The sequence below is a fragment of the Rhipicephalus microplus genome, chromosome X (assembly GCF_043290135.1).
Source record: "Rhipicephalus microplus isolate Deutch F79 chromosome X, USDA_Rmic, whole genome shotgun sequence".
Classification (NCBI taxonomy): Eukaryota; Metazoa; Arthropoda; class Arachnida; order Ixodida; family Ixodidae; genus Rhipicephalus; species Rhipicephalus microplus.
This window is the reverse complement of record NC_134710.1, coordinates 474,566,394-474,590,952: the sequence shown is the minus strand read 5'-3', so window position 1 is coordinate 474,590,952 and position 24,559 is coordinate 474,566,394. Positions and strand designations below refer to the sequence as shown.

Here is a 24,559-nt window from a genome sequence, read left to right as displayed (position 1 = left end):
AAATGAATCAAAATAAGAGGACCCTAAAGGTTCGCCGTTAGGAGTGTAATGCGATAGCGACATCCTGTGTGTAGTGCTTACTTCAAACACTTGGTGCATGAAACCTTGTCAAATTTGCTATGCGCCCACTACGTGGCCTTAATGCAATAGGCGTAGTAGCGTATGTGCCTTTTGTAGTGGAGTACCGGCTTTAACCACAGAGCCATTATGATAATCACATATTCTGATGCCCGTTGGCAATGGACCCTTGAGCACGCATTATTACTGCAATATTTGATGTTGCATTATGTAGCATATATACAGGACATGTATGTTTTATGAAGCACTAAAGCAATTTTCACTGCATTTCTAAGCAAAGGACGTTCTTTTCACAGTTTTCACAAGAAGAAGCGTGGCCGTGTGGTAGAACATCCACTTGCCATGCAAACGACTTGGGTTCGATCCCCAATCGGATGGCCACTACTCTGGCTCGTTCCCCACTTTGCTCCAGGGTTTTTTTATCATTTATTTATTTTCTTTGCATCATTCTCAATCTTTTGGTCATGCATAAGATGGTTTTTCACTCACAACCAACGACACTGACGCCAACGCCGACACCGGAATTTCTGAGAAATGAGCTGTTTGATGCTATCACGTTAAAATGAGCCTCCCCAAGGAGCTGCAGTTTATTCACAGCTGCATCTCAGTGACCCATAAAGGGACACTAAAGGCAACTATTAAGTCGATGTTGATTGTTGAAATGGCGGTCCAGAAACCTCGTAGTGTTGCTTTTGTGCCAAGGAAGGGCCTATTTTATAAAATTACATTTTAGTGGTCCGCATTGGGTTAGCACACTTCAAATTACCCGGCTCCAGAAGCGGACCGACTCGTGTCACTGTTGCCATGCACAACAATGCCTGGCTTTACTGCGCTAGTAATAGCAGACTGAAAGCTTGGGATCCACAGCAGCAACAACGGTCATTGATCAATTTCCCATCATTGGCTTCAAGCATTCAGATGTTTTTTATTGCGATAGCAATTATATGGACCCCGCAGGGGCGCCTGCGCAAGTAGGCGTTTGGTGTGTAGCGACACCACGGACCCGAGCTAACGGGGGAGTTTTGACTTTCTCCCACGCCTAGCCGTGTGTGGCTTTGCCGTGTCCGGGGAAAAGGGGATCCTGGGGGTTGAGCCGACGCTGGGTGATTGGACCTTTAAGGCCCCCCGGCAGAGGCAACACACCCCTTTGGCCCCGGCTTCACGTAGATGGCACCCCTGGGCTGACCCACCCAGGGGAAATCGGCAGTCGCCTTTTCCTATCTCCCTCTCCCTACATCTTCGTCTTTATCTCTTACTATTTATCTGTCCTGTCTTCTACTCTCTTCCGTTTGCTTTCAAACTTCCTGGCGGCTAGGGTTAACCCTGTGCAAATAGCCTACCTTGGTCTAGGCGCATTGGGTTATAGTTGCGTTGTACGGCTGGCGTCTGCAGGTTTTAGCATCCACAAACTTGTAGCGTCCCCTCGTTGGGCTCCGTGGTGGGTGGCCGCCAACGCTTCTGAAGAAAATTAAACTGGCATGCATAGAGCGTTTCCCTTATTAAATCATCGTACCGCCTTAAAGCGTGTACGCACCGAAGACTTAGGCTTTTTCAACCGATCAAGTGAAAACTTCCCTCATTTTCATGTTATACATAGTGAGATAAGCAGCAAGCAAGCTAGAACCGTATCACCCTTTGTAGTAGCCAGATGTCTCACAGAAACTCTTGGAGCCGGGTACAAAGTTACCAAAATGGCCAGCGGAGACCTCCTCCTTGAAGTTCGAGAAAAAGAACAGTTTGAAAAGCTACAGAGTCTATCAACTTTTGGTGACACTCCCATCACTGTAACGCCACACAGATCGATGAACACAACCCGTGGAGTAGTTTCTGATGCTGATTTGCTCGGCTTGACTGAAGAGGAACTTCTGGAGTGGTGGAAGAGTCAGAATGTGACCAATGTACAAAGGATCACCATTAGAAGAGACAACAAGGTAACACCAACGAAACACCTGATACTCACGTTCGCTTCCAGTAATCTGCCAGAAAGTATTCAAACAGGGTACACAAAGACGTCGATCAGACCATACATACCTAACCCACGTCGTTGTTACAAATGCCAGAAGTATGGCCACGGCTCACAAAGCTGTCGTGGTCACCAAACTTGTGCACAATGTGGAGTGTCAGGCCACAACTCTGACAATTGCGAAGAACCATCACACTGTGTGAACTGTGGAGGAAATCATGCCACATACTCACGGTGTTGCTCATTTTGGAAAAAAGAAAAAGAAATTATCACATTGAAAATTAAAGAAAACATCACATTCAAGAAAGCAAGACGAAGAGTGTCGCCATTTTATGGCGCTACATATGCTGATGCGGCGCGTCAGGGGGCAACGCCGCACCAGCCCTCGTCACTCCTTCGGCCAGCGCAGAGCGAGCCGACGGTTGTGGCACCTGCCCCCAAGGCGGCAGTAGTTCAGTCTACTCCGCCGCCTAGCGAATTGAGGCCGGAGACTCCAGGGTCCTCTGGTCTCAAGGCCTCCCCTCACTAGGCGAGGCCTAAAATCCGAACCACCAACTCGCATGTGCGGGCAACCAGTGCCTCTGGGGAGGCAATGGATACAACGGTACCCTTGGTACCAAAAGAGCGGCGCGCCTCCTTGGAGCACGTTAAAAAAAAATAAAAAACCAATAACGGGGCTGCCACCTGAATTAACGAGCTCACTCCAACACAGGATACTCTCTGTACACACAGCAGTATCTCTCTTGTTTAAATATGCAGACAGAAATATTACAGTGGAACATCCGAGGCCTTCTTCGAAACCTCGATGACTTACAAGAACTCCTCCATGAACACAATCCAAGAGTGCTGTGTGTACAGGAGACACACTTAAAACGAACTAACACAAACTTTTTACGTAACTACATAATCTTCCGAAAGGATAGAGATGATGCCATGCTACCATCCGGTGGTGTAGCGGTTATAGTAAGTCAAGGTATAGCATGCACACAATTACCCCTTCAAACTTCCCTCGAGGCGGTGGCTGTCCGAGCAGTTATTCTAAACAAACTTGTCACTCTTTGCTCTTTGTACATACCACCGCACCATCGTCTCGAAAAACTTCAATTCCAGTCTTTAATCGACGAACTACCTGAACCTTATCTGGTCCTTGGGGACCTGAACGCACATAATGGTCTGTGGTGTGACTCTCGCTGTGATGCCCGAGGTCGTCTCATTGAACAATTCCTCATTTCATCGGGTGCTTGTCTGTTGAATAGGAAAGAGGCAACATACTATAACCTTGCCAACAAAACTTACTCTTCCATAGACCTCAGTATCGCATCTCCTTCACTTGTACCATTACTTCAGTGGAAAGTCATAAATAATCCATACGGAAGTGACTATTTCCCTTTAGTTTTGAGTACACCAATAATAAATGTATGTCCTCCACATGTTCCCAAATGGCTGGTAAACAAAGCCAACTGGGAACGATTTCAAAAGCTTACTCACCTAAATTGGACTGAGATATGCGGGTTAGGCATAGATGAAGCTGTGCAGTACCTCACGGCTTTTCTTACTGACGCAGCAACCAAGTGCATTCCACAAACATCTGGACTGCCCGGCAAACGACACGTTCCGTGGTGGAACACTGAGTGCCAGAATGCGCGAAAGGAACAGAACAGGGCATGGAGGTTGCTGCGGAACTCGCCGACAGCGGAAAACCTTGAGAGCTTTAGGAAAATAAAATCTCGAGGCAGGAGAACGCGTCGGCAGGCCAGAAAAGAAAGCTGGCACAAGTTTTTATCAGGGATAAATTCATATACACAAGAGGCTAAAGTCTGGAACATGGTTCGTAGGGTAGCAGGAAGACAAGTACACTCACTCCCACTCGTAAACACACAGGGTGATAGCCTGGAAGATCAAGCGAACTTCCTTGGTGCACACTACGAGCAGGTGTCTAGCTCGTCACACTACACTGAAGCTTTCCAAAGACACAAAGCAAAGATAGAAAAGTAGAAACTAGAATCCAAGTGCACAAATTACGAGGAATACAACCAACCTTTCAACTTAGCTGAGCTACAAACATCACTAAACTCTTGCAATAATTCCGCTCCAGGCTACGACCGTGTCACATATGAAATGTTGAAAAACTTGCCGCTCGAAACGCGAAAAACTTTACTCTCTCTATACAATGCTATCTGGCTTTCAGGCACCATCCCTGCTTCCTGGAAAGAGGCTATTGTTATCCCTATTTTGAAACGGGGCAAGGACCCTTCCTCAGTTTCAAGTTATAGGCCCATTGCACTAACCAGCTGCGTTTGTAAACTTTTTGAAAAAATGATAAACCGCCGACTTTTACATTTCCTTGAAACACACAATTTGCTCGACCAATTTCAGTGTGGGTTTCGGGAGGGTAGATCCACCACCGACCATCTGGTGCGTATCGAGGCACAGATCCGAGACGCTTTTGTCCACAAACAATACTTCCTCTCAGTGTTTCTCGATATCGAGAAGGCTTACGACACAACATGGCGTTTTGGGATATTAAGAGACTTGTCTTACCTGGGTGTGCGCGGTAGAATGCTTTCCATAATCGAGAGTTACTTGTCCAATCGGAAATTCCGCGTCCGTGTGGGCAGTACTCTCTCCCAAATATTTGTGCAAGAAACGGGAGTACCGCAAGGTGGTGTACTTAGTTGTACACTTTTTATTATTAAAATGAATTCCTTGCACCTGTCCATCCCCCGCAACATGTTCTATTCCACATATGTCGATGACGTCCAGCTTGGCTTTAAGTCATGCAACCTAGCAATGTGTGAGCGACAGGTTCAGTTAGGTTTAAACAAGGTCTCCAAATGGGCAGAGGAAAACGGATTCCGGCTGAACCCAGGAAAAAGCACGTGTGTCTTGTTCTCCCGAAAGAGAGGCATGCACTCAGAACCCGACATTGAACTGAACGGCCAACGTCTGTCTGTGAATGCGGAGCATAAATTCCTAGGCTTAATCTTGGACAACAAGTTGACCTTCGTACCACACATAAAGTATTTAAAAACAAAATGTTTAAAAGCCATGAATGTTATAAAAGTGTTGTCACGTACTACGTGGGGTAGTGATAGGCAATGCCTCATGAACCTCTATAGAAGCCTTATTCGTACCCGCTTAGATTATGGGGCTGTTGTCTATCAGTCTGCCACTCAAAGTGCCTTGAAAATGCTGGACCCCGTGCACCATTTGGGCATCCGCCTTTCTACGGGTGCTTTTCGCACCAGCCCCGTAGAAAGCCTTTACGTTGAGACAAATGAGTGGTCGCTTCATCTGCAAAGAACCTACATGTCCTTTGTATATTTCTTTAAGGTGAAAGCAGACAAGAGGCACCCCTCATACTCTACTATTAATGACTTGGTGAGCTCCATTCTTTTTCAAAACAGACCTTCAATGAGGCAGCCCTTCTCAGTTCGCCTGAAGGGTCTAGCTGAGGATACCGGAGTGTCACTCGAACACAGTTTAATGGCTCCTGTAGCATACCCGCCACCGTGGCAGTGGCAGACTATAGACTGCGATGTGTCTTTCCTAGAGGTTACAAAACATGCACCTATTGCCCATATCCGAACATACTTTCTGGAACTTCAACACAAATACACACGTCCTGAGTTCTTCACAGATGCCTCCAAGACTAACTCCTCTGTGTCCTACGCTGCTGTCGGCCCATCTTTTTTGGATGCTGGCCCTCTACATCCACGCACAAGTATCTTCACAGCGGAAGCTTACGCGATACTGGTGGCAGCTAAACACATCAAACAATTACAAATACAAAAAGCAGTAATTTATACAGACTCCCTCAGTGTGGTAACGGCTCTGCACAGTCCTAAAAAACAAAAAAACCCAGTCCTTGTCTCACTTTACTCCATTTTGTGCACACTCTACACACACAAACAACATGTTGTAGTGTGCTGGGTGCCAGGGCACCGTGAGATCCAAGGCAACGTGAGGGCGGATCAGCTCGCTGCATCCGTCCATGAGAGCACCGCCATTACATCTATATCAATCCCGGCCCTTGATCTTAAGCCGTCTCTCAAACGAAACCTCAGGGACTACTGGCAGAGCAAGTGGGATACACACACACAAAACAAACTACACGTTATCAAGCCACACCTTGGCCATTGGCCACCAGTATCAAAATCACGTCTAACAGAGGTAACACTAACAAGACTCAGGATAGGACACACATACACGACACACACACATCTTTTATCCGGTGGTGATCCACCATTGTGTGATAAATGTGGTGAGACATTAACAGTTCTTCACGTTTTAATTCAATGTAAACATTTAGACACTCTAAGAAGACAACACTTCCCACTATCCTACCGACAACATATACCTTTACACCCTGCAATGTTCGTCGGTAGGGAACCGCTTTTTAGTCACAAATCATTATTAGCGTTTTTAAAGGAAATTCATAATTTTCACATCATATACCCGGGCATACCCTAGCACGACCTCTCTAGAGAGGTTTTTGCTGCGGTGGCTACACAGGAAAGCACTTGCCTCACGGCCCTTGGACGCAAGGGTATGAACGAGTGAGGCACTTGTGCTAATGCCATACATATCCACCATCGTCTTATTATCACCAACTTTTGTCATCATTCACACCACACACATCTTTCACGGCATGGTCATCATTTTATTACTTGTATGTTCATTTATCGCACATCACCTCTGCCAGATGGGAGGCGGCAATCCGCAGCTCATCCTTGGCAGATCAGCTCTGGGCTGTCCACCAAGCCCGCGAGGCGGCTGAGGAGCTTGGCATCTCAGTCCCCACGTGGGAGCTGCCCGCAACACAGTGATCTGTGTTTTGGAGGACCAAATAAAAGTTTATCCAATCCAATCTTACCCGCCTTATCGCGAGGAATTTTATGGCCCTGATACAGCCGCTTATCACAATCATTGTCCATATTTTTAGTAAGATGAAATGGCGCTCTTTGGCCAACAAATGGCCCTTGCGTCAAAAAACACCATATATCATCATATATAGCAATTATATGGACTCTATCGGCTGGATTTTGCCGCCGGCGTCTATGTCATGCACGGTATATGTATACGTATTGTTATGTCGTTTATTAGCCGGCACAGAGAGAGTGTACCCAATGGCGACAGTAACGGCCAAGCTCGGACTCTCCGCGCGAGCGGCGTTCTTTTTGGGTAGACCCACTAGAAAGCACTTGAGAGTTCGACCCATTTCAGTGTTCGGCGGCTTCTCTACAATTACCCCGGGGTCGAAGAGGGAGCCGCCTGGCGGCCTAAGAGCTTGTCATTACGAGCGGGTCATAGTAAGCCTTCAGGCGCTCCACGTTCATTATGTCGCGCCCGCGGCGGGGCATGTCCGAAGATTGTTCAATTGGCTCGATAAGACAGTTGACTGGAGATGTGTGCTCGATCACACGGTAGGGACCTTCATATTTCGGGAGTAGTTTGGAAGAAAGGCCAGCTACAGAGGTCGGGATTGAGAGCCATACAAGGGAACCAGGAAGGAACGTGGACTCAGAAGTGGCGGAGCCATCACGAATACTCTTCTGCCGCTCTTGCTCATGCATCGTAAAAGTCTTGGCAGGCTCGCGACACTCTTCAGCAAGCCTGGCGGTCTCGGAAATAGGTGTACACTCGGATGCATCCGGCGTGTACGGGAGTATCGTGTCGATGGTGTGTGACGGGTGCCTTCCGTACAGCAAGAAGAAAGGTGAAAAACCGGTCGTGCTCTGAGGGGCGGTTTTGTAGGCGTAGGTGACGAAGGGCAGTATAGTATCCCAATTCGTGTGGTTGGCGGCGACGTACATCGACAGCATGTCACCGAGGGTGCGGTTAAAGCGTGCGGTCAGACCATTCGTCTGCGGGTGGTAAGCAGTAGTTTTGCGGTGGACAGAATGGCACTCAGTGAGAATGGCGTCGACGACTTCTGGCAAGAAGACACGGCCTCGATCGCTGAGAAGCTCCTGGGGTGGACCGTGGCGCAGTATGAATCGATGCAGTAGGAAGGGCGCAACATCACACGCAGTAGCCGCAGATAGAGCGGCGGTTTCGGCGTATCGCGTTAAATGATCTACGGCGACGATGGCCCAGCGGTTGCCAGTGGACTTCAGAGGGAGTGGTCCATACAAATCGATACCTATGCGCCCAAACGGACGGTCAGGGCAAGGTAACGGTTGCAGACCGGCTGGTGACATGTGTGCGGACGGTTTGCGGCGTTGGCAAGCGAGACAGGAGCAAACGAACTGCTGGACGTAGCGGTACATCCCGCGCCAGAAGTAGCGTTGTCTAATGCGATGGTAGGTTTTTAATACCCCAGAGTGCGCGCACTGTGGATCAGAATGAAAGGATTCACATATCTCCGACCGCAGACTGCGGGGTATCACGAGCAGCCACTGCCGGCCATCGGCGTCGTAATTGCGTCGGTGTAGGAGACCGTCATGAATGGCGAAATGGTGAGCTCGACGACGCAAGGCACGCGTGGATGGCGTTGCGGACGGATCAGAGAGCAAGTCGATCAGTTGGGCGATCCAATTATCCTTTCGCTGTTTGGTAGTGATGATGTCAACATCAATCGCAGGAACAGCAACCGAGGATACTGAGCAGAGCACGTCAGCTTCTGGCAGAGGGGAGCGCGAGAGGGCGTCGGCGTCAGCATGCTGGCGTCCATTGCGGTAGAGCACGCGGATGTCGTAGTCTTGTAAGCGAAGAGCCCAACGGGCGAGGCGGCCTGAGGGATCCTTCAATGATGACAGCCAGCATAGTGCACGATGGTCGGTGACGACATCGAATGGGCGACCATACAAATAAGGTCGAAACTTTGTAAGGGCCCAGACGATTGCCAGGCACTCTTTTTCCGTGACGGTGTAGTTTGTCTCGGCTCTCGTGAGCGTACGGCTCGCATATGCCACGACATATTCAGGGAACCCGGGTTTGCGCTGCGCCAGGACAGCGCCGAGGCCTACACCACTGGCGTCCGTGTGCATCTCCGTTGGGGCCGTAGGGTCAGTAATGGCGGAGAATGGGAGGAGATGTCAACAAATGGCGGGGCTTGAAGAACGCGTTGTCGCACTCTGACGACCACGAATTGAGGGGCCCGTTACTTCCAAGGAGCTTCGTCAGCGGTGATATAATCGTGGCAAAGTTTCGTATGAAGCGTCGGGAGTATGAGCACAGGCCCACGAAACTGCGCAGTTCTTTGACGGACGCAGGTTTTGGGAATTCGGCCACGACCCGACGCTTGGCTGGATCAGGAAGAATGCCATCCTTGGACACGACGTACCCTAGGATGGTGAGTTGGCCTGCTGCAAAGCGGCACTTCTTTAGACTTAGTTGCAAGCCAGCATTGCTCACACGTGCGAAAACTTCTTTTAGACGTTGGAGATGCGTAAAGAAATCTGGAGCGAAGACAACAACGTTATCGAGGTAGCACAAGCACGTGTGCCATTTCAAGTTGCGCAGAACGGTGTCCATCATGCGCTCAAATGTCGCAGGTGCATTACACAGACCAAATGGCATGACGTTGAATTCGTACAAGCCGTCGGGTATGATGAAGGCAGTCTTTGGTCGAGCGTCATCAGCCAGGGGTACTTGCCAGTACCCCGAGTGCAGATCGAGAGAAGAAAAAAGTTGGGCTCCGTGAAGGCTGTCAATTGGGTCGTCGATGCGCGGCAGTGGGTAGACATCCTTACGAGTGATCTTATTGAGTCGTCTGTAGTCCACACAGAACCGCACAGAACCATCTTTCTTCGCAACAAGAACAACAGGAGACGCCCATGGACTATCCGAGGGCCGAATGATGTCACGTCGGAGCATATCGTCTACCTGCTCGTTAATTTCCCAGCGTTCAGCAGGCGACATGCGGTATGGACGTTGCGGTAATGGTGGATGGGCAGCAGTGTCGATATGATGCGTAACAGCGGACGCGCGACCGAGAGAACTTCGCCCGACATGGAAAGAAGAACGGTATTCTTGCAACAGGTCTAGAAGCTGGGAACGCTGTACTGACGTAAGGTTGTTATCAATGTATGGGCCAAATACATCAGGAGATGATGGGTCAGAATTAGAAACAGCACTGATGGTACGCGAATCGGGACAACGCGAGTCTTCGGGTACGTCCAGGACTTGTGCGTCGTTGACTGGTTCCACTCTGCCGAGACATTCCCCTCGAACCAAGGTAACAGTGTACGGAGATGGGTTGGTCACGAAAATAGCGGCGTTGCCCTGGGTGATTTGCACGGTCGCAAAAGGTACTAGCAACTCTTTCTTTCTGGAAGCACGGTCGGATGGCGAAACGAGTGCAATTGTGTCGGAGAGACCGGTGCAGTAGACCGATACACCCATCGTTGAGCTTGGAGGCACTATGGTATCGTCTTTCACGAGAATCTTGCTCAGTGTCGAGGGACCGTCTTCTGGCGTCAAATGCGAGAAGGGCGAGAGTTCAATTTCGGCGGCGGCACAATGAATGACGGCGTCGTTGCGGGAGAGAAAATCCCATCCGAGGATGACGTCATGAGAGCATGCAGAAATGATGATGATTTGGGCGACATACAGAACGTCCTGAACGACAACGCGAGCTGTACAGCCTCCTGTAGGATGAATACGATGTGAGCTAGCGGTACGAAGGGACAATCCAGAAATCGGCGTCGTCACTTTTCGAAGCAAGCGGCAAAGGTTTTCGCTCATAACTGATACCGCAGCTCCAGTGTCAATAAGAGCAGATGCATGAACACCGTCCACAAGCACGTCAGTGACATTAGATGCGCGGCTCTGAGGACTTTCACAATGTGATAGCGTCACAATCCTTGCCTCTGGGACTGCGACGACTAGTTTTCCTGCTCATGAGCAGCCGAACTTGGCCGCATGGGGGACAGAGACCGACGTCGTGGAGACGGCGACCTTCGAGCAGACGGACCTGGGCGAGACGACAGTGGCACAGACGGCAGTTCGTCGTTATACGAACGGCTAAGGTGGCCAGCAACAGGAGAAGAAATGGGAACCGGCTGTAGTCGAGAGCAATAACGGGCTACGTGACCGGCATAACCGCAAGCAAAGCAGATGGGCCGTTTGTCGGGTGTGCGCCATCGGTTGGCCGGGGTGGGTCTTGCCCAGAACGGTGGCTGGAAAGGCTGCATGGTGGGCTGAAAATGAGGCTGAGGGGTTGCGCCAACATACGCAGCCGGCGTACCCACTGCAAAGGACGGAGGTCGTGCGGCAGCTTCGGCGTAAGTCAGTGGTGCAGGCGCTTGAACGACTGGAGGCGGCCTTGCGACCACTTGGGCGTAACTTGGGGGCGCAGGGGCCGGAAGTTGTTGTGGGTGGTACGCAGGCATGACCTCCGCTATTTCCTGCTCAATCACTCAGCGGATGGGTGGAAGAATGGTAGTTGCCGATTGTTGAACAGCCGGTGGGTGGGCAAAGGGAAGGAGAGAGAGCTGGCGTGCGATTTCCTCACGTATGAAGGACTTGAGGTCTGCCAGCAGTGCCACCTGATCAGATCTCGTCTCCAAGCCAGCAAACCCTGCATCTCGTGGTGTGGAGCGATGGGTCATCGAACGCTGCCGGCGGAGCTCCTTGTAGCTCTGGCACAGCGTGATGACCTCAGCTACTGTGCCTGGGTTTTTGGCAAGCAGCATCATGAAGGCATCATCGTCAATGCCCTTCATGACGTTCCGGATCTTGTCTGATTCGGACATGCTGTCGTTGGATTTCTTGCACAGGTCCAGGACATCTTCAATGTAACTGGTGAATGATTCAACGGCCTGCTGAGCGCGTTCGCGTAAGCGCTGCTCGGCTTGCAGCTTACGAACGGCAGGGCGGCCAAAAACATTGGTGATAGCGGTCTTGAAATCGGACCAGGTTGCGAACTCGGACGTGTGGTTGGTGTACCACAAACTGGCAACGCCTGCAAGGTAGAACACTAAGTTTGTCAACTTGCCGTCATCGTCCCATTTGTTGGGAACGCTCACGCGCTCGTAAATGGCGAGCCAGTCCTCCACATCAGTGCCAGAAGATGGGTTGGTCGCGGATCCTGGGGACACCGGGACAAGGGGGTGGCATGGGAGGAGGCGTTTGCTGAAAGGCGTCGTGGGACATGGTAGATTGCAGGGTACGGGGCCGTAGTCCCAAGGGCATCGAAGGGGATCGAAGCACTCTCCACCAATTTGTTATGGCGTTTATTAGCCGGCACAGAGCAAGTATACCCAATGGCGACAGTAACGGCCAAGCACGGACTCTCCGCGCGAGCGGCGTTCTTTTTGCGTAGACCCACTAGAAAGCACTTGAGAGTTCGACCCATTTCAGTGTTCGGTGGCTTCTCTACAGTATCAATATATATATAAATGCAAAAAAGAAAACGATCAAAAAAAAAAAAAACCCGCGCGCAGAATCGAACGTGGGACCTCTGTATTGTGAAACCGAGGCATTAATCACTGAGCCACCCCGGACCACACCCTTCACCGTTCAAACGGCAAGCTACTTATATCTACCACTTACTGCTGCTCACGAGCATCTCGGGTGGGGGGGGGGATTGTGTTTTCTGCATTACCAGCAAGATGGCGCAATGAGCGCGTGTCGCCACATCGCGCAGGGGCGCCCGCTCTAATTTTCTACGCATACTTTGCCCAGCTTAGAGAAGGGGAGCGACGCTCCCTCAGGCATCCTTATCTCGCGGCAGCGAGGAGGGGAAGGTCGTAGGCCGTTCGTCTGATGTAATCAGGATCCTTTTGAAAATGTCCTACTGCGGCGCTTGTGTTCTTGTGTATTTACCTTAATTTCTCAGTAAGTAGGGCACTGTTGTTAATAACATTGTCGTTTCAAATGTCATACATTGAGCTTTCGCTCTGACGTAAATTGTTAATTGACTTTAGTGTCCCTTTCTTTAACACTACCTTTGAGTTGCATGGTTGAAAAAGGATTTCGCACAAAGTGCATTTGGCAATATTCATTGTTTTCTACTCAGAAGTTTACTATATGTGAGTCTTTTTAGGTCTTTGAGTATCAGTTGTGCACAAAATGTGCTTGCAGATGACGACAACCCACCTGTGTCCTTTGTCAAGTTCTCACCAAATGGCAAATACATCCTGGCAGCCACCCTAGACAAGTGAGTGTTGAAATGCGTTACATTTTTCTTTGTTTTGAAATAATCCCATGTCAAGAAAATAATTTTTCGCACTTTCCATGTGCTTAACATAGTCGGAAGTTTCAAATAAGTACCTATCATGTCAACAAAAGAGGCCAAGTTGTTACTGTAAATAGGGTCACTAAAAAAACATATAATAAAGGCACAACTGATGATCAGCCACATGTGCTAGAGGTCCAGTATCATCATTAAACACAACTGAAGGTCAAAATCTCTTGTGTTTTAGAAAATCGAGATGCATCAAACAAAAGGCAGGGCATTAAAGAAACTGCACCCTGCAAAGAACTCAAAAGATTACGACTCTGGTGTTTTTTGATGAAAACACACTCAAACCTCATCAAAATAGTTACATCTGCAAAGAAACTGTTACATCCAAAAATTTATTATAAATGTTTATTATTATTACTGTATTTATAAGAAGACTATCCTTCATTTATTTCTTTATAACAAATAATTTGTTATGTCTGTTTTCATTTATCAAGGATCGAGAGCATTGGTACAACTTCGGAAGCCATTTTCTCAAAATAATTTTTTTTGCTTCATGTTTGCTTGTCCTACTGATTTATTAGCAGCAACTGGGTCTGGTACATTTCTGCATTTTGTTCTTTATTTTTTGTAGTGCAATCCAAGGTGTCACACTCTTGCTTTTTCAGTATGGCTGTTTGATAACTAGTTACTTTACAAGTGGCCCCATTGCAGGGTAGCATATAGATAACAAATTTTGGTTAACCCTCCTGCCGTCCTCTTTTCGCTCCCTTTCTTGACGAGTTCCACACAACCTCTATGCCTTTTGCTCAGTCACTTCATAAAAAATGGAAACTAAAAAAAATTATGTTGCAAATGAAAAAAAAAATCTATAAATGTCACACCCTCCATCAGTCATCTTAAATGCATAGTGCTTTGAACGAGTTTTCTATCATTATTTTCAAGCGAGTCGGACTAGGCACAAGATAAGAAAGAGAAATATACTGGGCATCAGAAAGCTGTAAAGGTATATTCATGAATTTGTATATTCATGAATTTTGTATGGTAGCATTGAAAAAAGCATTTCTAATAAGTGCACAAATTTTCATCAAAGTCGCATCAAGAAATAAGTTGGTACGGAAAGCCACATTCCTCCCCCCCCCCCCCCCCTTCTTGAGAGCTGCCACAGTATAGTGATGACTGAAGTGGCTGTGGCACCGTCACAGGATAGGGCCATAGCGAATAGATTGTGATAGGGTTGAAATCTAGAGATTTGCCACCTGGCCTTGTAATGAAGTTATTGGTTTGATATGTCAAACTCCACTTTTATGCAAGCAATATGTAATGAATCACTATTAACGGGCACTTAATGTACTCTTGCCAAGAAAGGGCAAGCATTTACTTGAAGGGCATTTCAGCTGGGCTAAATAATGATTTTTCTGTATACCCAGCACTTTAGCATTGATGGTTGGAATAAAACTTCATTTCTTTTTTTCAGCACACTAAAGTTATGGGACTACAGCAAAGGAAAGGTGGGTTGCTGTAAATGCTTTCTCAACATGATAGCAGTGGCTGTTTGCTGCATTCAGTCCTATTTGTAGCGGACAAAAACATTAATAAATTGGCTGCTACTTTGCCTCTGCCACGTTTGGTAATAATCATCTGTGGAAGGGTTTTTTGGAAAACTTGAAAGAGCTACTGCAATTGTCATGTAAAGTTACTAAGAGATTATGATGGTGCACACCAGCTGAAAGGAGGACAAAACGTCACACACTTGTCATCTTTTCACCCGGTCTGCGCTGACCAACCAACTAGCCCTCCATTTCATTAAATGATTTTTTTCTGGGGAATCTAAGGAAATATCTGTAATTTTTGTCGTTTGGAAGAGTGCAATATTTGAAAAAAAAAACGTGCAAGGTTTGTGGTTGAATTAGATGAGCGGAATATGTAGCGTAGGAATGAACACAGGGCAAGAAGGTGTCGGCACAAGTCCTGTCCCCTTGTCTTGCATTCATTTCTGCTTTATGTATTCCACTTAGTGATGATGAACCAATACACCCAAACCATATCCCTTCTGATATAGCGCTTCTTTGTACTCAAGCTGGAATGTATAAATCCGAAATGTGCCACCTCAGAATAATGACATTGTTGTCAAAGTTGCTCTGCAGTGTTATTTTTTACGTAGTCTGAGAATCAAGGCCCCTGTGAACATGTGAGCCAAGTATTGCTGTATGACATGCAGTAGGTAGTGAACAATTTTATGTCAGCAAAAAAATAGCTTTTCTTGGAGAACTGCTGTGCCAGCTACACACCAGATGGGATGGCTCACCGAAAACATCCTCAGTAGTACTTAATTTTCAGCACCTTGTTATTACCCATGGCCTACTGGGCCCACGACCTGTATGGTGAACAAAACTGTAGCCCCCACGTGTGTTGGCTTTTCTCTCTGCTGGTGGGGCCATTTTGTCACTGCATTGGTGCTACTTCCGTATTTACTCGAAAATAGGTTGGGCACGAATATAGGTAGACCCCTAATTATATTGTTCTGCGAGAAAAAAAAAATATTGGAATATACATCGGTCCACGTTTTTTTTAATTTAGAAAAAAAGTTAAAAAATTGAAACATAGCACACCTATATTTAGATGACTTTGCCTTCTAATCGCTGCCGGGGCCATCACCTGGTCAGATGTGCAAAATGTCCTCGTCATCCTATTCTTTGCAAGCATCGACGCCTTCCCAAACGACGTCGTTCTCACTGTCATTGCTGCAGATTGCTGGGCCGCGAAAAGCATGACGCTGTTCGTTGCACGCAAACAAATGGTCCCATTGCTTTCGCCTACCTCTAATCAACTTCTCATATACACAGAACTCCCGCTGCGCAGCACAATTGCTCGAGTCCTTGGCAAAAAGTATCACTTCGCACTAGTAACCTGTGTAGCTCTGCCGACGAGACACCGTCGCAACTGCACACAAGCAAATGGTAGAGGTGGTTAGAAAAAGAGGGCGCCTAATTTCTGCAGCCCCGTAGGGAGCATGGCGCCGCGCCTAAAGCTAATGCGAACTGTCACTTCGATCGTACAATGAACAAAGGGCGAGGCGGCGAGGCCTCAAGCCCATATTAACTCTATGCTCAGGCCAGTGACAGCGCGGCTGCGCGCCGGAAGCACCGCTAGTGGGCTAGGGACTTCACGGCCTATACCTAGGGAAATCGTGGTTTTCATTATAAACATGGCGGAGCTGCTGCATTTCGTGGGAGCTTTGAAAAGGTGGTACAGGGCTATTGCATAAATAACTTTTTGCTCAATTACTTAGGTAGTCAGAAAGGAGGGGGGGGTTATTCCAGATTTCATGGTATATGACGTACTATGCAGCAGGAACCGCTTGAAGAACAGCGGGCGCGGCAGTTGAACGCCATAAGCTCGGCGCTTTTCGTTGGTTTGATAATGAATATAGGTCTAGATTTCTTGGTCACGAATATAGGTCGATAGCTGGTTATGAACAACATTTGCGGAAAAAAAGGGTCGACCTATATTCGTATAAATACGGTAGTCACCGCAACCACGCAGCACCTCCGCCGCCGTCTGCTCCCGCCAAGTCATCACTGGGACAAGTGACATGATGTGACGTGACAAGTGACATGAGTGACATGACACGTAAGACATCTTGTCACTTGCCCAGTGGGGCATCTTGTCACTTGCCCAGTGGGGCATCTTGTCACTTGCCCAATGGGGCAAGTGACAAGATGTCTTACCTTTGCATGTGATGTTTGGGGCTTATTTGTTTGTTTCGAGCTGTGCACAAAAAAACTGCAATATCAAGTTTTTCTTTGTCTGTGAAGCTTAAAACTCTCCTCCCTCCACTGCAGTGCTTCTTCTCGCTGACGGGTGAACTATTTACCCACCTACATTTATTACTCAAAAGATAAACTGATAAGCACTACATGTAGCTTACAAAGAATAAGCTCCCCACGTGTGCATTGCCATACGTGCACCTTTCTTTCCACTTTCATATTACTGCCTCATTACACGTTACTCTTGCTTGCGCAAACCATGCCCGAATGACTGGTAACCATCTTGATAATCTCAGAAATTTTCAATAGCATTACGTGCACAATGCGAACACCACAGTTTGTTCGGGAACTTGCGCGGCCACTAGCTATAATGTTGAAATTTTCTATTGCAAATGCATAAATGCCAACGTGCTAGTACATCGACGGTCGACGCTCTGCCCGCCAACATCAGTGTACAGCCCACATTGCTGTAATTTGACTTTCAATTACCTGGCCACAAGTTCGGCCGAATAAATAGCTTCATCTTGGACACACCAACCTGCTGCTTTGGCTGGCATCACGACCCTGTGACAGCATTTTGGATGACTTGACATTTTACATCCAAGCTGTGCCGTGTGTTGTAGATAGGAAATTACCGTCATCATGAACTGGCAAATGCATAAATGCCAACGTGCTTCATCACTTCGCAGTACATCGACGGTCGACGCTCTGCCCGCCAACATCAGTGTACAGCCCACATTGCTGTAATTTGACTTTCAATTACCTGGCCACAAGTTCGGCCGAATAAATAGCTTCATCTTGGACACACCAACCTGCTGCTTTGGCTGGCATCGCGACCCTGTGACAGCATTTTGGATGACTTGACATTTTACATCCGAGCTGTGCCGTGTGTTGTAGATAGGAAATTACCGTCATCATGAACTGGCACTTTATCTCTTCATCCTTTTTGTCTTTTCCTGTTCTGCTTCCCTCTCAGAATACTGTGTTAATATTGTAGTGGGGAATTCGCAAGGCACTGACTAGTGGGACCATCTCTCTCGGAGTGCGAAGCGCGAGTGTGTGCACGAGCTGTAGACGCTGGACTGCTCGAGCATTTCTGTCCGTACCGGCTGCCTGCCTGCTACCTGGCGTCGCTATTAAACTCCTTTGCAAAGTGGTGGAAGTGTGCTGGGTACGCAAACCTGGAGCTTCGAAGCCGGAAGCTGCCCACTGCATCAGCAATACCTGATCAGACGACCGAGCAAGGCACCCCCCTGCAGAGCACGGCCCAATCTCAACTGGTCATCGTACCTACCACCCTGTGCCAACGGGATCCCCCCTTCTTCAGCGGCACCGAGGACCAAGATGTGGAAGACTGGTTGCAGCTATTTGAAAAGGTGAGCGCCGCCAACAAGTGGGACGACCTCCTCGAAATCGGAGTACGTCCCATTTTATCTCAAAGACGTCGCCAGCCTGTGGTTCACAAACCACCGCACTGAATTTACCACTTGGGCCGCTTTCAAGACCACCCTTGCAGCTGTATTCGAACGCCCCGCAGTGCGCAAGCTGTGTGCTGAACAGCGCCTACGCGGACGAGCGCAAAGGCAGGGCGAAAACTTCAGTAGCTACATTGAAGATGTTATCCATTTATGCCGGCACTTTAACCCTGAGATGACCGAACAAGACAAGATCAGGCATATCTCGAAAGGATTAGACGATGATGCCTTTCAAATGTTGCTGGCAAAGGGCCCAAGTACCGTATCTGAACTTGTGACCTTGTGCCAGAACTTGGAAGTGATTCGCAAGCAACGTGCATTAGTTCGGAGGTCAACGACAGCAGATGACTCTCTCGCTTCCCTGGCCGTCGGTGGTGACAGCACCCTGCTGGAGCAGATAAAAGAATATGTACGTGAAGAGGTCGCACGACAGCTTTCGTGTCTCTCGTATCTGCAGACTATCGAAGCACCAACGAACTGTCTAACGCCGACAATCAGACAGGCTATTCAGGACAGCAGGTCTCCGAGGCGTTGCCATTACCTACGCCTGCCTCTCCATCAACACCTGTTGCCGCGCCACTGACTTATGCGGCCGTCGCGGCAATGCCTCCGCCTCGTCTGCCATTGTATACGCCACAACCTGTGCAACATTTCACCGCGCCGTTTCCAGCTACACAGCAGCACGCTGGAAATCCTTGGCGCACTGTTGACAACGGGCCGATATGTTACTTTTGCGGGATTCCAGGTCACGTTGCGCGTCTATGTCATTGGCGCTTCGCAGCTAATACACCAAGATACCCTGACTATTCGTTTCGACCTTCATACCAGGCGCCTCACGTGCCACCTGAAGTTCACGAACGCGATGCGCAAGCTGCTTCCGGCACCTGAACCTCCGCTTCTCGACGTTCTACTTCCCGCTTGCCTTCCCCTTCACCAAGTCGTCGTTCCGTGTCGCCTATGCGTCGACGACCCACCTCCATTGAGACGGAAAACTAACTGCCGCAGCTCCGGAGGCACGAGCTGCGTCGTCGTCTAATCGTTTAAGTCCTCGCCTGTCTCCCGCCAATCTTATCGATGTAATCGTCGAAGGTGTACGAACACTTGCACTCATTGATACTGGTGCCGAGATATCTGTGATTAGTCAAAGACTCTGCCGCTCTCTTCGTGAAGTGACGATGCTTTCTCCCGTAGTTTCTCTTAGCACTGCGAGCGCCCAACAAATTGAGCCCGTCGCGGCATGTACGGCAAAAGTGGTTATTCGAGACGTGTTGTTCATCATTGAATTTCATGTGTTGGCTTCATGTTCCCATGATGTCATCCTAGGATGGGATTTCTTATCACGTCATCACGCCGTCGTGGACTGTGCTCGGGCCGAAGTGGAGCTGTTACCGTTTTGTGATGCGCCTTCTGTTGATCCGGCTGTATCTAGTGTGGCTAACCTTGTCGCCGCGACGGACATAGACCTTCCTCCTTTCAGCGCCCAGTTTGTCCCTGCCTGCTGCACTTCACTTTCTGACGCTACCGTCCTATTCACGCCATCTGACATCTTCGGTAGCAGCCATCACACATCGCTGCCATTCGCCGTTCTTGCGCTTTGTCAAGACAATACCGGAATATTTATTTCCAATCCGAACTCGTGCCCCCTCAGTTTGCGCTCCAACGAGACGCTCGGCCACATTCAGCTTATCGATGAAGGCACTATCGTGCCTGCCGATTTCTTTGACACCAAGCCGAATATGGAGCTGAACGCGTTGGTTCCTCACTTTGCCTCGAACAGTGTGTCGTCCGATGCATTTCATCGTTCTATTGACTGCCATCTAGCCCCGGCTCAACGAGAGCAGCTTGTTACCCTGTTGCACGAATTCAGGCATTCGTTCGACTTTCCCCAAGTGGTTCTAGGAAGAACGAACGCAGTTGTGCATACAATTGACACAGGAAAGAGTACTCCTTTGCGCTAGCGCCCCTATCGTGTGTCCCCGGCGGAGCGTCCCGTTATTGCAGGACAAGTAGACGACATGCTACAGCGTGGAGTCATGAAGCCTTCTTGTAGTCCTTGGTCTTCACCAGTTGTACTCTTCAAAAAAAAAAAAAAAAAAAGGATGGTTCGATCCGGTTCTTCGTAGACTACAGGCGCCTAAACAACATTACGAGGAAAGATGTTTACCCTCTTCCCCGCATAGACGACGCTCTCGATTGTCTCCAAGGTGCAGAATTCTTTTCCTCGCTTGACCTTCACTCGGGTTATTGGCAGGTCCCAATGGCTGAGTCTGGCCCCGCCGCGGTGGTCTAGTGGCTAAGGTTCATTATTAAAGGAGAAAACTAAAGTTGAAGTTTTGTCTTGAAATTTTGCACCTATATTTCGGCAAGTGACATCACTGATTTCAAAAGTTATTTTTGTAACAGTGGCTTGATGGAATTTCGGAAACTTCGTACTTTAGGTTTATTCCGCCCACAGATGCCAGATGCCAATCTACTTCACTTTTACTGATTAGGAAGTATGCATATCTAGTAAAAGCCATCAAAATCTATGACATCACGGTGCTTGGTGTGAGAATTTCAAGGTGGTGTCACCACCCGCATTTTCTCTTCACGTGCTTGCTCTCTTACCAAGTGTTGTCTCGCAGTAAGAGTGGTGTATACAGGATTGTGCAATTGTACTTTACTAGTAGGCCAAAAAACTTTTTTCTATTTAGTGGCCCTTTATTAAATCAATGCTGATAGGTCCGAAAGAAGGCATTTATCGTATCTTTCGTGCTTATAACCCACCCCAGCATATAATCCGCACCCCCACTTTCAGCTCGCCGAGAAAGAAAAAAAAAATCCTTGTGTGTTGCCCGCACATTTGATATAAAAGAAAGGGTTTATTTGCAAGCAGAATACGCTGTCTGCAAGGCCAGTCACAATTCACTCATTGTCACTGCTCTAGCTAGAGCTATCACTTGAGCCGTAGTCCTCACTGTTAAGCATAAGGTCATTTTCGGTTCCATTCATGTTGTTCGTGATGCAGTACTTCTTGAAAATTTTACGCACCATCTCACCTGGAATTGCCTTCCACGCCTCGACAATCCACTTGCAGAATAGGGCAATATCAGGCCTTTAGATGCATCCTGTCGAAGTTAACTTGTAGAGGCCTTTGGCCATCCACTCAGCATAATTTCACTTGACATGCTTTTTGGAGGGCTTGTTAAGTGACACATCTAGAGGCTGCAACATTGACATCATTCTACCGGGTATAATAACTGTGTCAGTGCCGTTGTGTGAAAGACGGTCCTTCACTTCCTCAGTTGTGTGGCTACGGAACGAGTCAAGAAAGAGCATGGACCTTGTTGCATGCCTCATACCGGGCCTCTTCTCATACATCAGCATGCCCCGCCGCGGTGGTCTAGTGGCTAAGGTACTCGGCTGCTGACCCGCGGGTCGCGGGTTCGAATCCCGGCTGCGGCGGCTGCGTTTGCGATGGAGGCGGAAATGTTGTAGGCCCGTGTGCTCAGATTTGGGTGCACGTTAAAGAACCCCAGGTGTTTGAAATTTCCGGAGCCCTCCACTACGGCGTCTCTCATAATCATATGGCGGTTTTGGGACGTTAAACCCCACATATCAATCAATCATATATCAGCTTGACCCAGTCCATGAACAAGTCACTTTTCATCCTCGCCTGCACTTCAGTATTTGCCTGCTGGTGTGGTGTGCACGCACCACCACACCGCAGGCAAAGGAATATTCGGAATAGTTTTACTTTATAGGATGACCTATGGTTGCAGTTTCGTGCTGTTGGCGAGGGCACAAAGCAAGGCTGTGCAGTGCAGTTTTGTGTTCCCGCCGGTGAGCACGCTCACCGAACAGCTGCCTGTCTTCTCAATCGTTGTGTCCAATGGCATTTCACAATAAACAGGAGTTTCATTTGCACTGCCAATCTGCGAGAAAATGTAATCGTGCTGCTTTCTCAAGCCAATTGCATGTTTCTGGTACTTGAGCAGCTTGAAGTAAGAAGCTGGCAAGCGCTGACATATTGTAGTCTGCCATCTGATTGAGAGACCTTGGCGCTTTATAAAGCGGTGCAGTTATCTGCGACTCGCGCAGAACCCTTGGCGTAGGCATAGCTTCCTCGCCAGTGGCCGCGCTTCCACTTGAGCAATCTCGGTCGATACAGCATGACCCCTGCTTTGCACATCTTCGATGAATTTTACTAGCCGCTCCTCCAGCTCAGGGTAGGCACTGGTCTTGGGGCCACGAAATGATCTACGGTCACAGTGCACGACTCGTAGGCTGTCTTCTTTCTTCACAGTCGCACGCAAGACTTGTCCACATCGTGCCACCTTTCCGCTTCGCAATTTCCAAATTTCTTGGCAACAGCGATAATCTTAAGCTTTTGCTGCACAGTGAAGGACTGCTGCCCGACGCTACACGTGGTGACAGACCAGATCAACTTAGGCTTGGTGAATGGGTCGATATGTAGAGAACGAGTGGTACCAGCAAGATAAAGAGCACTCACTCTCGGCGACAACTTTTTCTTGGCAGCTCCGTAGAAGCAGCAGAACCAAAATGCGTGCCCGCTACCATGCCAAAAAGTAGTACTTAAATTTACTGATAATATCTTATTTTCGTTGGTGAAATAAATACTGCTTTATTTATTATGGAAGCCAAACGATTGTAGGAAGTTGTAGTTAAGACAAAGGTATTGTTCACTTTGCAAAAATGCCTTCCCTTACCTTTTTGACTAGCCCTTTTCCAAAGTAAACATGGCGTCCTTGACGTAGGGGCATGTGGAGGGTGGCGGGAGAGTCATTGTGTGGCTGCAAACGTCTAAAAAAAATACACATGTAACGTGACACTGAGGTTTACTCTGAACAATAGAATTTTCTCTGCTCAAATGTTTTTCTAAATGCTTCAATGATGCAAGCAAGCAACACTGAAACCGTCCTCAAGCTGCCGTACTACTTGCGGAGCAACCCGAATTTCTGGAAACTGCATCCGTATACTTCACTACACTGTTAAGGGGCTTCACCCCACAGCAGGCATTGCTATGAAGCAGCACGTCAGGAAAAACCTCTTATTACCAGCAGTGCCTCTTTGCCACTGAAATTTTCAGGTTTTTGGTGCAGGGTATACACGAGAAAATACGGTGTGTGCAAAAATGACGAGCTTGCGTTAGCTCTAAGGTTTCCTCAATCCTTCATTATTTATACCTTAGAAAGACTACCTAATATTTAGAGGGCTCTTTAGGAAATTATATTGTTAAAGGGCCTGTGGAACGCTTTTTTGTTTGCATTCTGAAGTGCTGGAGTTGGTTTAGCATAAAATACTGAGGTGCATGCAACAAGAATTATCGAAATCATACATGCATTGATGGAAGTGCTGCTCCAATTGCTCCAAACTGCTTCAAAAGAGAAATGCTGCTCCATGCTGCTCCAAAGTGCAATATTCGCTAGTAACTGCTCCAAACCTGCTCCAAAATGGTGTTGGAAAGCTAATAAGAATGAAGTTGAACCATGGTACCATCCCGTGAGCCTAAGCGAAGCCAAAAGCAAGCTGTATACACTGTCATCCTGGTGTGCTACTCGGTCGCGTTAATCCAGAAAAATCTCAAGGAGGGATGCATATCAGGCCATGGTGTCCAATTCATATATTTATATGGATTGTACTTATGTTTATACGATAATAAATCATGCTTTCAAATGAAATTAAAAAAACGAGCATAGGGTTCGAGTTCGAGCAATCGCATTGTTCTATTCAGTCTCTTTTTTTCACTTTTTTTCGATTTCCATAGTTCACACACTGAGGGGCATTAACACAGGTATGCAGTAAAAAATAAAAAGCTTTTTAAAAAGTTGATTGTGCTGTACTTAATGGTTAACTCAATTTTAATATGTGATGAAGCTAAATCTCAAGTGGGACATTTGTAATGGGTGGCCTCCCCAGCCTAAACACCAGAAAAGTTCAAACTTTCTTGACCCCCCCCCACCCATGACTTAAGCCACCTATACTGCTTGTATACTAGTATATGGCATGTATAATAATAACTATAGATATTTATTAGATGTTTAAGGGATCTTTTAGACTTCAGGAGTTGTGAGGAACATGCATCTGCTCCGAAAACACCAATAGCAACCTTAAGCTATACCATTTTTTTCTGCTCCAAAGA

The 24,559-nt window shown here is 47.9% G+C and overlaps 1 protein-coding gene across 3 annotated transcripts in view; it reads left to right on the top strand.

Moving 5' to 3' along the window:
- Positions 1 to 24,559, top strand: part of wds (WD repeat-containing protein wds) — a 180,005-nt gene that overhangs the window by 134,131 nt on the left and 21,315 nt on the right. For all 3 annotated transcript variants that reach the window (XM_075881426.1, XM_075881425.1, XM_037413056.2), the window contains 2 exons: positions 13,073 to 13,148; positions 14,650 to 14,683. In XM_075881426.1, the coding sequence (XP_075737541.1) occupies positions 13,073 to 13,148; positions 14,650 to 14,683 (110 nt within the window). The remainder of the gene's footprint in view (positions 1 to 13,072; positions 13,149 to 14,649; positions 14,684 to 24,559) is intronic.